Raw genomic sequence first — 15,618 nt, forward strand, 5'->3', positions numbered from 1 at the left:
AACAGTTTTTGGCAGGTATGAAAAAATACTGTAAAGTAAGAATGCTTTCGGCAACAAAAGTGTTATTAGTTTATTTTTTATCAATTAACAAAATGGGAAGTAAATGAACAGAAGAGAAATCCAAATCAAATCAATTTTTGGTGTGACCACTCTTTGCCTTCAAAAGAGTATCAATTCTTCATTTCTTCTAGGTACACTTGCACACAGTTTAGCAGAAATGCAGCCCCAGACTTGCAAGGAACCTCCACCATGCTTCACTGTTGCCCGCAGACACACATAATTGTACCACTATCCAGCCCTTTGGCAAACAAACTGCCTCCTGCTACAGCCAAATATTTCAAATTGTGACTCATCAGTCCAGAGCACCTGCTGCCATTTTTCTGCGTCCAAAAAGCCATACCTCCGCTGTGTAAACAAGGCTAAGCGACTCAACTATGCATGAAAACATAGGAACTGGGGTGCAGGAAAATGTAAAATATTTGGCTGTAGCGGGAGGCAGTTTGTTTGCTGAAGGGCTGGAGAGCGGTACAATAATGAATGTCTGCAGAACAGTGGTGGGGGCTCCTTGCAAGTCTGGGGCTGCATTTCTACCAATGGAGCTGGAGATTTGGTCAGAATCAATGGTGTCCTCAATGCTAAGAAATACAAGCAGATACTTATCTATCATGCCATACCATCAGAGAGGCGTGTGATTGGCCCCAAATTTATTCTGCAGCAGGACAACGACCCCAAACATACAGCCAATGTCATTAAGAACTAAGTTCAGCGTAAAGAAGAACAAGGAGTCCTGGAAGTGATGGTTTGTCCCCCACAGAGCCCTGATCTCAACATCGAGTCTGTCTCGGATTACATGAAGAGACAGAAGGATTTGTGGCAGCCTACATTCACAGAAGATCTGTGGTTAGTTCTCCAAGATGTTTGGAGCAACCTACCTGCCGAGTTCCTTCAAAAACTGTGCAAGTGTACCTAGAAGAATTGATGCTGTTTTGAAGGCAAAGAGTGGTCACACCAAATATTGATTTCTTATGGATTTCTCTTCTGTTCATTTACTTTCCATTTTGTTCATTGATAAAAATAAACTAATGGCACTTTTATTTCTGAAAGCATTCTGCCTAAAACGTTTTCACAGTACTGTGTGTGTGTGTGTATATATATATATATATATATGTGTTATATATATATATGTGTTATATATATATATATATGTATATATACATACATATACGCTTACATATACTTTTCAGTGAGTCAGGCAATATGCACTTCTGTCGCACTGCGTACGATAGTCTTTTTGTATACTATTTATGTAGACTATTTGTAAAGCAGACACTGAGGGTCAGATAGCTTTTGTGAGTAGTGGCGACTGCCTGGCTGTGTTCAGAAGGAGGGGCAGGGCTAGTAATTACTAGGCGCTGAAAGAACAACTGTTTGTATTTTTACCGATTGGAAATTTCTTGTTTTCCCTTTTTAAACCTCTGAATCCTTTGTCTTGACTGCATTGTCTTTCTCCAGGTCACCATCTCGGACATCATTCATGTAAAAGGGGATGATGCAGTGCCACTGACAAGACGGGAGACAGCCAAGACACACCCTCCTGTGGCTCTTCTTGCCACCTGGAAACCGAGAACTGAGTAATTATTATAAGTGGGCTAAGGATCAGGGATAAGTAGATCTTCTGACCCGTTGCTTCATGTCTACTCTCACTGTTTAGTGTTACCTTTTTTTTTTACAAAATTGTTTGTCCTACCCTTGGCTGGCTGATTTGGAACTTTTTGTATACTATTGTAAACCAAATGAGGGACAGGTACCTATGCAATCAGTATCCATAATCAGAGTTTCTGTAAATGTATTTAAATTAGTTTAGGTAAATAAAAGATATTGTCTTTTTACAAATGTATTTACTAGAGTACAATGCTGAAATAGGGAGACTTCTGGTAGTTGTCTCTTGGAAATGTATGCAAATGTACTCTTCCAAAAGGAATGCTGCTATTGGCTTGGCACCATTATGGATTGGCCTCCATGTCTAGTACTGAGGCTTAGGAGCTGCTGACTGAGAAATGTAGTTGATATTAGCATGGCAGCACAATGGCGTAGTGGTTGGCACTTCTGCCTTGCAGCACTGGGGGTCCCCAGTTCAAATCCTGGTCAGGACACTATGTACAAATAGTTTGCATGTTTCCTTCCATACTCCAAAGGCATGCTTGAAGGTTAATTGGCCCTGTGTGTGTATATGTGTGCATGTGCGATTGGGACCTTAGATTGTAAACTCCCTGAAGACAGTGACTGATGTGAATGTACAACTATGTACAGCTCTGCGTAAATTGGCGGTGCTATATAAATTTCTGTAATAAATAAATATGTCCTAAGATTTTAGGCTATTATTACTGACCTTCCTCTGAACATGCTGGTTGGCTCTTTCTGGCTAAAATACATTTTTCTGGCTAAAATTCCATCAGTGTTATCATCCCTGTCTTAGCTCTTCTCTGCTGGACTAGAGAACACTACTCCCTTATGTTATGGGGATGAGGCAAAGGAGGTGTTCTGTAGTCCAGCAAAAGTAAACTGGGCAGGGCTGTGAACAATACTATGCAGCAAAGCCACTGTTGTCAAGTCAAACAGAAAGGCAGAGGTTCTCTGGACCACTAACAAGTTAGCAGACATTTTTCTGTACTTGCAATGTTTGTAAAATGTAAAAATAAAACACGGGGAAATCTGCATGTACTAAACATGCTCTTTTGCCCAGAAATACATGAGCCAGAAGCATTACCTCCCTTACTTTACAAACAGTAAAGTAATTGGATCAGATATATTGCCAGGCAAGTAGTATTTTCAGAAGGTGAGGCCAGTAATGACAGCCTCCATATGTTCCTGTATAGAAGTTTCTTCTTTAAATGTAAGGGAGTTGAAGGTAACTTAGAAAACGCTCCAGATTCTGCTATTATTGTTTAGTGGACAAATGTGTTACATCCAGTATTCAATAAAAAAAAAAAGGACAGGAATGTTTCTAATGACAGACTATCACGCTCAAGCTATCATATTGGTAGCACGTTCTAGAACGAGAACGGACCAATCAAGTCATTAACAGCAACACCCTTCAGTCCCAGCAACTATTGGCAGAGCTTGTCATCATCTGGGAGGCTTTTGGGAAGTTATCAGCAGCGTCCTTTTTGAGAAACAATAATTAATGCACACTTCTTCATAAAAGACAAAATGTGCATTTATACATTTTTTGTTTGCATTGGTGCCAGTATAGAATTGTAAAGATAATCAGTAGATCACAGGAGCAATACTTTGGCTCCTGCAGACTCTTCGTTTTGTCTATGTCTGTACCTTGGTACTGACATTCAGGAACATGGAAAGGTGGAAGAATAAATTGACTACTAGTGCGGTGACGTCACCACACTTGTATTGCATTGAAAACTACAAGACCCTCTTCTGCAGTGGCTAATGGGATTTGAAGTGTCGCCATTCACAGATCCTGTCAAAGGACAGGAGCCGTGCACAGCCGCACCAAATTCAAATTACAGCAGCAGCCTGCCGTGAGAAGAACCCCATGATCCAAGTAAGTGGGGCATGGGGGAGGGGGATGGGGTGGTCCTTGTATGGATGTATCATGGAATGTGAGTATAGCATGAAACATGGTCCTAAAGGTGAACTTAACCTTTAACCCTTTCGCTGCCAAGCCCTCCGGAACATTTTTCAAATCAGCTGGCCAAGCCATTTTTGAATTTTCTGCAATTTTTTCACTGATGGTCGCTAAGGCGACCATCAGCTTATAGTAGAACTGTAAATGCCAGGTCCGTACGACGTACTGAGCTGGCCAGCTGGAAGCACTTTTGTAGCTCTGTACGACGTACGTCTTTGGCAGCGAAAGGGTTAAATGATCTCTTATGTAAAATAAACTTTAATTCAGATATATGTGCCCTTTAACAGTAGTACATCATTAGCTAGTAAGAGATCAATTCCAAATATTTCTTGGCTCGAGTAGAATAGGATTTTTGAACAATAGTCTTTGAACTTTATGAACCAATAAAGTGCTTTCATTAAGTCACTCCAAGACTCCTAGAAGGAGGCCTGCTTTTCTAAAGCAGTCACCTTGGCATTTAGGTGACCCTGTATATGTCCTTACTCATCTGCAGTAATCTGTGGTAGACTTCAGCTAGGTCAGATTTTACACAAATATCAGCAGAGACAATGGCAGCCCCCTTCCATTTCCTCAGTATATGCTTACTGTCATATTATCAATTCACTGACATTTCCACCACTCCCGCTCCGCACTCACAAAGCAAAAACTATTTTTCTGCTGTGCATTCTGGAGAGATCGGCCACACACAGAGCTACAGCACTCCTCTGTCTTCACACAAAAAGAATGATAAATAGCTGGAGCGGGGAGACGTGAGGCTGTAAAAACATGCACCTTTTTACCTGCAACATACCAAAAACAACTTTTGTTTTTTTTCTGATGATAGACTTTTGGGAATGTTTGCCAATGAGGAAACTTCCCGGGGCAGCTGTCAGGCTGACTGTGCCAATTGTAGACGCTCCTGCCTTGTCATTAAGAGAAAGGACTCGGGTGACAGGGTGACATCCCAGTTGAGGCCAGCTATATGGTTTCCACTAGAAGGAAAACACTAGACATTAGTGGAATGCTTCAGGCTCCGTAAATGCTATTTACTATTCAGTTTTAAAATTGTTTATTTTTGTGGCACCGTGCTTTTTATTGATCAATTTAGAGGTCCCAACCATTACCTTTATTACCGGCAAAGTGGCAGATTGTAGTCTAAATAAGTAGTTGCTTTTCTAACAATACATAAAAATAAGAATTTTTCCCAAACTTCATCTAAGCTACACTACATGGGTGATTTTATTATATTGCTAGTGAAAGATTTAAAGTGGATATGCACATAAAAAGATTTGGTTTGTTGTAGGAAAGATTTAGAAATGTTAATTGTCCCTAAGCACTATCCTGAAAAATGTGTACATTTCCGTTCCTACGAGTTCCGTTCCTACGACCAGGTCGTTAAACGGATTGGTCGTTAAGCGAGGAACTCTATACAGTACTGTACTGCATTAGTACAGTACTCTATAGCGTTGCAGATGTACAGTACCGAACAGTGTACTGTACATCGGGCAATGAAATTACTCACTGGGACCCGCAGTGAAGATTGGAGGACGTCACTTCCCCCGGCGACACGTCGCACTGATGCTGGCGCACGAGGTCGGAGGTAGCTCGGAGGTCGGTCGTAAGTGCGAGTGGTCGCAAAACAGGTAAGTCGTTAAGCGAGGAGCATCTGTACTTCTGAAAATGTCAGTGTACTTCTTGGGGGGTCCCTAGGCACTCCTGTGTCTACCGCTGTATATCTGCAGTGTGAGATCTAAGGTACTGCTGCATCTTACTGTTAGTCACGGGAGATTTGCAGTGAGATTTGGTGATGTCTCTACTGTTCTGCTCACTGTTCTCTTGCAGGAGGCTCTGACATGAAGAAGCAAAGCCTCCTCTACCAAGATGGCTTCCTCCATACCGAGACACAGTGCAGAATAAGGCATGATAAGTCAGTATCTGGGAAAAGATCATCTGCAGGGAGACCACAGGGAATACTGGTGACTAGTCATTTGCCTTCTTCCTGCCTTTGTTGGTCAAAGCTTCCAGAGTTTAGTTCCTTTTTAACCAATTGTCACCTCATTAGGTTAGAGCTACACTCGAGATTCCTAATAGCTCAGCCGTGCTGATAGCAATTAATCAACAGATGTGGCAATTAATTAGTACACAGAACAAATATATCTCTATGGAGTAAGCAATTAGCATATAGTAGCATCATGTAGCGATCAACTGCATGCGATTGAAGCATTGTGCAATCACGCAAGGTTAGGTCTCACTGCATACTACTTGTGAGTGTAAATTTCAGCTTGAGCTATTGGGCTCTGTAGAAAGCAAACAGGAGGTACAGAGGTCGAAAATAGGGAGCCTAAGGCTCCACCTGCTGGCTACATTTGAAAATACGTAATATTCATATACAATATTTCATAAATCTATAAGTAAAATATTTTTTAAAATGGTATAATTTAGCACTGACCATAATGTATATAAGAAGATACAAATGCGCTATACATTCTCTTTAATACGGTTGCAGAGGAAGTGATGGTAGTTAATTCTCCATGTGATGACTGTGCTATTCCAGCAAACTGAATGTAGTAAAATGTTTTGTAAGGAAGCTCAAATTGGTTAGCTGAGAAATTGACTCCACGGATTAATTGGACCTCATAAAGTGATCACAAAAGCCGTTTCATTATTTCATTTGGATTGAATCAATGCTTCCTTACAATTTATATTCATTTTTAGACTTTTATTGTTCTGTTCCAGATCTGCTGCACATCAAACAATCCATCACCTCTGCACCGTGTCCCCCAGCCATGTCCTACCAAGCAACTTGCAGCTGGCATCAAGAGTGCAGCACACGGTGAACAGAAGAGGCCATTGCACTGACCTCGGAGTCTTACCAGATGATTCAAAAGAAAGAATGCGGTAATGTCTTTAACTGATCAATCTTAAAGGGACACTGTAATGGTTTTGAATCAATTTGATTTATTTATTGTTTTTAAATGTTATTTCCTATATTTATACATTTTTTATTATACAAATCAACATTTAATACACGGCAAAAGATTCCTAGAGCACTGTGGGATAACTAGCGGGGTACTAAAATTTTGGACTGAGCTGCCTGATAACGGATGGTTCATGACAAAGAGTTGTTGTGATGAGTCATCCATGGAACCATTTTAGCTTCTTTACTGACTGAAGTCTGTAAAGAACCCATTTTTTACAACAGAGGGGCTAATAAAAGCCTGTAAATATGTGAAAAGGAGCCTAAATCTCTGCCACCTGCTAAAACATAGCGCAAAACAAATAATAAATATTTAGCTGACATACAGTAAATAAATAAACATGTACACAAGCACTGTAATCTCCTGTAAAACATAGATGGACTTTTTATATCTTACTCCAGCAATTTCAGTATATGTTTTACTTATGTTCTTATATCTATATTGTGTGTCCTGCTCAGTACCATATAACTCGTAGGCCAAATCTGTAGAAATATTCCAAACTATACCGTGCATGTACGCTGCGGCTTTCTGCATGAATTTGTCACAAATGTTATACCCACGTCACATACTGGCTACTGTATCTGCTAGAGGTTGGATGAATCATCCCTACATAGCTAGCCATGCTCCTTTTGTGTGTCTATGGGAAACCTCAGAATTGGTAATCAAATGTGCTAAAATCCTTTTATAGCTTTCTGGAGATGGTAGCTTTTTGATTCTTGAAGTGTTCAGTCACTTGCCATCTGCACATATAATAGTTTTGCACAGACTTATCATTAAGGGTACTTGTCATTTAGTACATATGATATGGCATACATATGATATGGCATACATATAATATGGCAGGGCTCAAAATTTCAGGTCCTGAGCTACTAGCCAGGCCTTCAAAGTTACTCGCCATCAGTTGCCCTGCATAACACAAACAAACACACACACACAGTGCACAACGCGCACACAGCACAACACACATACAGCCACAGCACAACGCACAGGGCATTACACATACACATTTCATCTGAAATTAATTTTTAGTCTTCGCACATGTCTAATAATATGCGTGTGGGGGGGAGCAGTTTTCACTCTTTTAAAATAATTTTTTACATTTTTTATTATCATTTTTTATTTTTATTTTATGATTTATTAATTTTTTTACTGTTGGGAAGTGACGTTTTAATTGAAGGAGTTCGAAAGTCAAAGCATATCCTCTCCTGTTATAGCATCAGCATTGTGATAGTAATACATACTAGAGTTGTTTTTGATAATGCCATTAAAGCTTACTTGAAAAAAATCCCTTTTATGTAGTGAGTGATGCCTTCAGGGTCGGCCTTTGGCCTTTAGGCGCCCTGTGCGAGAAAGCTTTACAGCGCCCCTCAGTGGCCACACCCTTTAGTGGCCACACCCCCGTAACCACACCCATTTTCCCCAATATCCGCACCATTTAAAGACTCCTATTTTCTTAAGCCGCAAAGAAACATATTAAAAAGTATGATAAAAATAAAACTTTTATTCAAAGGGTATTAAACTTGTAGGCACAATAGAAGTATTCTTATCAAATAAAACAACAGAAGGTAAACAATAAATGTCAAACTACAATAGAGTCTATAAAAATAAAGTGTCAGGATGTCATGCAGACCCCTTTTTCAAGTAAGTGCATCTAGAAAAGTAAAAATAAAAAACAGAACACAGACCCGGGCTACATGTAAACTAATGAATTACTATATGTCCGAATATACAAGAAATGTATTCAGACACATAATAATAATTTGTTTGACAATGTGCGGCGGCCATGTTGGCTACCAGCGTGTTCTGTGAATGCGTACCACCATCTTGGAGGCAGTGAGCATGACGTTACATGACGCCATGCATGCGTGGTGTCAGGTGACCTCACAGGCCGATATTGGCCCCACCATCTTGGTGTATACCTAGATATACACCAAGATGGCGGCCCCAACACCTGCGGTTTTATATGACGTCATGCACCCTGCCTCCAGAACACGCCAATGGCTGAATACAAAATAGCATATAAATGTGTTTTGTTTGATGAAACAAATGAAAACTTTTTTAGTTTTCCGTTCATTTAATCTGAAATTAATTTTTAGTCTTCGCACTTGTCTAATAATATGTGTGTGTGTGGGGGGGGGGCAGTTTTCACTTTTTTAAAATAATTTTTTATAATATTTACCGATCTCCCACTCTGCCACGCACAGAGCCGCTGTCATTCTGAAACTGACAGGATGACAGCGGCTCCGATCTCCTCCCCGCTTGGCCATCCTGACAGCTGCGGGCGCGGCTTCTTTCCCCCTTACCGCTCCACCATCCTGACAGCAGGCAGCGCTCCCTCCTGCGCCCCCCCTGAAGTGGGGGGCGGATGAGGGATCGCTGTCATATCGGATGGCCAGCGGTGAGGGGGAGAGAAGCCGCCCACAGGCCCTTGTTGCCATGGCGCCCTGTGCGGCCGCACGGCTCTCACACCCCTAAGGCCGGCCCTGGATGCCTTCTGTGTGCCCATCACTTTCAACAACTTCCTGGATTCCCATTGTGTTTTGCATCTCTTTCCCTGCTGCTTGATGTGATGCAATTTTCTATTTATCAAGACTGCATATCCCCTCACGCATTGCTTCCAGCAAGCAATGATAATGTTGCACTGTTTGGATGTTGAGTTGCAGTTCAGAAGGCTCTGTAAGAGTTGTAAAACAAGGAAGTGCATATTAACGAAGCTGAGTGGAATTGTGTCAGTGCATTGAGTAAGTACATCCTATGGGCATCTTCAGTAAATAAGGTTACAAACTTCTAGATGGATATTGTTATTAGGAGTGGGATAATAATCTGGCCACTGTGTGGCCAGATTATTATGACCACCCCATCAGTACTTCGTTGGGCCACGAGATGACTCCACAAGATGACTTCGTTGGGCGGCCTCGTGACTCCACGAGATGATAAAAGGTGATGCGAGGCATCTGACACTGCACTGTTGCCCTTCTGTTGTCTTGTACCAGTTTTGCCACTCTCCGTTCTGCCCCTACATTGACTAGTCGCTGACGGCCGCAATTCGCACGTTCAGACCCAGATTTTTGGCTGACAGTCCAGTCTTTAAACACTTTAACAACAGCTGCTCTTGAACATTTAACGAATTCTGCTGTTTTGCTGATACTCGCTTCATGGCTCCGAGCGCCAACAATCATCCCACGTTCAAAGGCTGTTAAATCACGTTGTTTACCCATATCTTCAGAAAAAAATCACTTCTACTGTGGTGGTAAACAACCTGCTTCCCTATTTATAATGGTCTAGCCCTCTAGCAACTTCAGCTCGAAATTATAGCTAATTATAGATAATTTGCCTACAAATGTCAGGTGGTCATAATAATCTGGCCACTCAGTGTATAAGTAGTGGGGTAAAATTTAGAACTTCAGTTTAGAAATACGTATCTATTTTTAGTTTTTGACCATAGATACCCTTGAAGTGATTGTACACTGAGGATGCAGTGATTGTACAGTGAGTTACGTGCGGTAGTCAGCGTAGAAATAGTAAAAAGAAAAAATGTTAGCCAGCCAAGAAAGTGGTTTTATGGTAGAGACATTCAAAGTCTGGTTTGCCATTAAACTTTATATCGGGTAGCTAAACTGCAGCCCTCTAGCTGTGGTGAAACTACAAATCCCATCATGTATCTGCCTCTGGATGTCATGCCTGTGGCTGTCAGAGTCTTGCAATGCCTTATGGGACTTGTAGTTCCTCAGCCTCTGGATGACTGAAGTTTGGCTACATACATGCTTACAATTTTCTTAATGTTAAAGTATTACTAAACGCTAGCTGTATTTTATCTTAAGGTAAAAACGCCCAGTACCTTTCTGTAACCGCTGTAACTACCTTTCAGAAGCAGCAATGGCAGCCTACATATTTTTCTCAGCAAAGGTAATCTTTAATTAACTCTTACAGAGCCCAGTGCCTCCATGACCGCACTACAAGATCACCTCACAGAGGCCCCTGAAGTGATTAGCAGACAGTGGTGAAGACAGGTGTAATTGGTTGACAATCTTTATCTCTCCTGTAGGAATGTGGTCTCTCTTAAGAAATCACTTATCCATGACAGCCCCTCCCTGACAGACAAAGAGCCCCTTACGGAAAGCGTGTGCAGGGGATGCACGGTTCCCAGTGTGTGAAGAACTGCCATCAGTCTGTAGCTGACTGGCCCGCACATGTCCTCGCTCCAGTGAGTGATGAGTGTTTACTTTCACCAGCCACTATGTCCAGCTAGGATCCCTCCATAACAAATTGGTGAGCATTAAGAATACCTCTTCATTCACCTGCTACTCATTGCTACATGGCCACATTTCTGTAACACTATTAATAATAAAGGTCAACTCTGGTCAAAGATGACAAAGTCAGGTTCAGGGCTCGTTCACACCATCTGCGTTTGGGCTGCGCTGGCCGTTTTTTCAAGCGCAGCCTAAACACAAGACAAGGCAATTTGACTTGTAATGGGTGAGCGCAGTTCACGCTACTGCGTTCTGGTAGTGTACGCTTAAAAAAACTACGGCTTGCAGTACTTCTTTTAAGCGCACCGCAGTGAGAATCGGTACAACCGCATTGCACCACAGTGAGCCCATAGAACTTAATGAATTGTTACTTGTGACATTTCAATAAAGTTGTAACAAAAACAAACAAACTAGTGGCCAGGATGCCCTTGGGTGACTTCAGTAGATACCTCCAAGCTGGTGGACCTCAAAAAAAAGTATTTTAGCCAGTATGGACATTCCATCTTATAGTATGTTGTTCCCCTGAGAAGCCTGAAGACACCTGCCTTGCACACAGATATGGTTGATATGAGTTTTGATGTGAGGTTTTCATACATTAACAAAGACCCATAAGCATTGGATTCGCTGGATTGGGTAACAATCTCATCTTCAGTTGACAGATCAATCTGGAGGTTAGAAAACCTTGTTCTTGCTTGAGATGAGTGATCATTGCAGTATCTTCTGCTTACCTCCTCTACTCTGCACTGACAAACAAGTGCTAGTTGGCAGAACTGACCTCAAAAGATTGACTGGCACCTGTGCAGCTTCAACATCGCTGGGTCATGTCTGGACTTCCAACTACCTTCTGATATGTATAGGTAGGCTTACAATATATCTTTGTTTAACACAACGTACCAGCATCCTGAATAATCTAAACACATCATTAGTGAATATTGCCAGATTTATCCACCTGACTCCTCTCTTCATGTTCTTGTTAGGGATCTGGCATCCTTTTGGAAACACCTTTATTGCATGGGAGACTATAGAAGTAGTTGTTCAAGAGCTTTATACATCCTCTTTTGCCTCCCTTATATGGCTCTATCTTGCTTTTTCGGCTCTTTAAGATATGAACATCTCATGCAAGGACGGCACATGCATAGATTAAATTACTAGAAGGTCTAAAATAATCTTTCTCCGCTAATACCTCTGGTGCTGAGTCTGTGTTACCTGTATGACATGAGATTGTCCTGGGTGAAGACCTTCCAAATGGCAGGCTTTAATTACACTTGTGCCTGGCTATCAGTCACACAGTCTGTGTCCACAGTGCAAACCAACAGAACAATGGTTTTAAATGACAATCCTCAGTGATCCTTAACCTCCCAGGTTTTATTAGTATCTCTGTCCAAATACAGTGCAATCCAAGTGGCTGATACTGGTCTGCTTATCTGTGGATGTTATCCAAACTACTAAAACAATGGTTTCCAGTTACAAAGCTCTGTGCTGTGATCTGTAACAAGCCAGGTTTAAATGACCACCTAATAAAATGCTTTCTGCACCCATAAATTGCTGGAAGGATTTGATTGTCACTTATGATTGATTCAGTATATAAAGGGTGGGTTTTGTACTTGTGCTTTTAAGAATATAATTTGTACGCCAGCATATGACATTAATTTGGGGTACATCTTAAAAAATTTACCCCAAATTAGCTCCCCAAATGCACATCATAAGCGCATGTCAATGCATATTGTATGTGCTGTGTTGTTAACCTCCTCTTAGACAGTTGTTAATGCAACAAGTATCTCCATTAGAAGACTTTTTTTTGCTGTTCCAGTGACAACTCAACATTTTAGAGTGGTCACTAGGACAAAGAGACAGGGTGAAACTCTCTAATCCTTGTATACAAAGTCCAAAGGGAGAACCAAACAAAAGGTCTGAGAGTCCAAAAGTTTTTTTAATACTGATATTTGCTCAGGAAAACGCAACCAGGTATAGCCAATGCCGTTTGGGCATTAAACACTACCCCCCCCCCCCTTCTTGAGGGCTACAAAACAAATAGTAAACTTATGAAATCTTACATTGTTTCCATTGGTACTGAGTTTGATTGGTACTGGGTTAATCAGGGCTACTTCACTCCAACCCCAGTGCGTTCTGGCCCAATTGGTACAGGAATGCACTGTATCGCATTCTGGGCTGCTCACTTTGTTTTGGGCGGGAGGGGATTGGCGGTGCATTGAAGTCAATGGCACGGCAGTCACGCCCTCTGATTGCCCGCACCGGAACGCATGGCACATCAATGCCTGTGTTCTGGTCTGGTGGAGTCAGAAAAAATGCTGCATGCACCACCACGCCCCCTCTCACCCCAAAAGAAAGTGAGCCAGCCGGAATGCGATCCAGTGCATTCCGGCACTAATCGGGCTGGAACGCACTGGGGCTTAGTGTGAGCAATCCCTTAAGGGCTAGTTCACACCAGAACTGTGTGCGTCTGCGCAGCTGCAATGCGAGGCTTTTTGCCGCGATTTATCCATGATTTTACCTTGATTTTACCACAATTGATGCATTTTTGTTGGGTCTTTTTTGCTTAAAATGGGATTTCAGTGCATTCTAGTGCGTTTGCCTGCATATTTGATGCTTCCGTGGCAATCCGGTTTTTCTGACTGCATCGGACTGATTTGGACTCTCAGGCTTTTTGTTTGGCATGCTCTTTGGACTTTGTACATGTGATTCTTCAAAACAAGGCCCCCTGCTCTTGGGATACCCTGCTTTTGTTGAGAGCTGCCTCACTAGAGCCATTGTGCTTTATTGCAATCTCATTGATCTATTGATAATTAAATCCAAAGCCTCATTTCTAACAGGGCTATTCACAAAAGGGTGATGCGTTTGGAGCAGGCAGGAGAAGTGAACAATCTAGGACAACATAGCTGAACTAGAAAGTGTGCTGATTTGGAGACTTTTTCTAAATCAGCTATTTTGGCCTAGATTGTTCACTTCTCCTGCCTTCTCCAAACTCTTCACCCTTTAGTGCATAACCCTGTATGTGTTCTAGAAAGAAAGAATCCTGACAAGGCTGACAACCCTTAATAACTCTTTCCAAAATTACACTGGCTTTAGGTGTACTTTAACTGCTTACTGAGTTTTTTTTCATTATAGGCACGTATGTTTTCTTACTACTACGTTCTCAGTTAATGTTGAGATGGATCATTTTTCTTTTGAGCTATGAGAACAGTTATTTGTTCTATTTCTTCGATGTTTGTATACTGCCTGGGGAACATGTACTTTTGCATTTCTCTTTAAAATGTTCAATAAAAAATCTATTACAAGTAAAACAATAAAGATTTGTTTTAAAAAAGACTAGTGTTTACTGATCAGAATCACTGTAATCACAAAGACTGCAACCCTGTGTCATGAAGGATTTTTTTAGAGTCTAATACAGACCATAAAAACAGTAACTGGAAGAGAAAAAAAATATAATGCATTGTGTAAATCTTTTAACTTTTTTTCTTTTAAAGAACTTTGCAGGATGGGACCCCAACGTTAACACTATGGTCACAGGACCTGAGGGGTGGTGTTGTCACTCTGCCCCCTCATAGTGCAGAGAGCTTGGAGGAGTGGCAGAGAATTGCTGAATATTATGTGGAAGGACCTCGTATGGAGCTCACTGGAGAGCAGGTAACCTTCAGAAGAAAATCATTATTTTAACAGAACACACATAAGCTGTCAATTCTGGAGCTTTGGGGAGTTTTTTGGAGGTGGAATGGACACATTAGGCACAGTGAATTAAAAACCTGTGAGGAAAGAGTACTATCAAATTACTACCAAGCTCTAAATACAAATAGTACATACCCTCATTATAGTTTAAGTAAAACTGCAAGTTTTTTGTGATCTAGTTGTATCTTAAAGGAGAATTGAAGTGTTTTTTTTTACATTTTGGATGGGAGCAGTTGGATGGGGAGGTATCTCTTGCAGCTTCCTGCAGCTTTTTTGCCATCGGTGTTCTATCTGGAAGCTTTCTCTTCACATCCTGTTTGATAGCCACAGCAGGAAGTGAGAGGAAATCCCTCCAAGGAGAGAGAAATTCTCTGGTGGTCAGCAGGGTCACCTAAACTAGTATTCCCATTAGAAGATTTACTATCTATTACTGTTCTGGAGACCACCCAAAATGTGGGTTTTCTTTTCTTTTCACGTTGAGTGATAACAGTCAACAGGACAAATAGAGAGAGTGAATCTCCCTAATGGGGGACACATACATCAATAAAAACCTGGCAGGGGCTCTAATCCCTTTCCACTCTTTCCAAAACTAAAAAAAAATGTTGGCTTCAGTTGCACAAAGTTAAGTTAATTCCAGTGTTTGATTTCTTTTCAGCAGTACAATATTGCTGAGCAGGTCTAGACAAGGGAGAAAAAACTCCCAGGATGCAATGCCATCTGCCCCTGCTTTGTCCTGAGTTAGCTGCATGATACAGCTCACTTGGTACACACAAATACAGCGTATGTGAGAGAATCCAGTATTGGACAGCATACTGGTTAATTGTTTACTGGGAGTTTCAGCAGTTTTTCATTTTACTATTTAAATATAGCTGTTGTAATGACAGATCAGCATACCCAAATGACCTGGGGACGCTGATACGTCATTAAACAATAACAACAATGTCACGGCCGGCTCCGACCAGTTGTTATTCATTAGCCGGGATCTACTAGAAGACTCTGGTAGGTGGTGGCCAATAGGAAACAGTTGGGCGGAGCTAGCTGTCACTGCTAGCTCTGCCCAATTGTTTTTCTTCTTTTGCTG

General features: G+C 41.4%; 1 protein-coding gene across 1 annotated transcript in view; it reads left to right on the forward strand.

Moving 5' to 3' along the window:
- Positions 1–15,618, forward strand: part of TTC6 (tetratricopeptide repeat domain 6) — a 119,920-nt gene that overhangs the window by 23,190 nt on the left and 81,112 nt on the right. The window contains exons 6-8 of the mRNA XM_018564481.1: positions 1,513–1,631; positions 6,362–6,523; positions 14,339–14,498. Coding sequence (XP_018419983.1) covers positions 1,513–1,631; positions 6,362–6,523; positions 14,339–14,498 — 441 coding nt within the window. The remainder of the gene's footprint in view (positions 1–1,512; positions 1,632–6,361; positions 6,524–14,338; positions 14,499–15,618) is intronic.

This window comes from Nanorana parkeri, unplaced genomic scaffold, assembly GCF_000935625.1.
Source record: "Nanorana parkeri isolate BGI_ZX_2015 unplaced genomic scaffold, ASM93562v1 scaffold755, whole genome shotgun sequence".
Lineage (NCBI taxonomy): Eukaryota > Metazoa > Chordata > Amphibia > Anura > Dicroglossidae > Nanorana > Nanorana parkeri.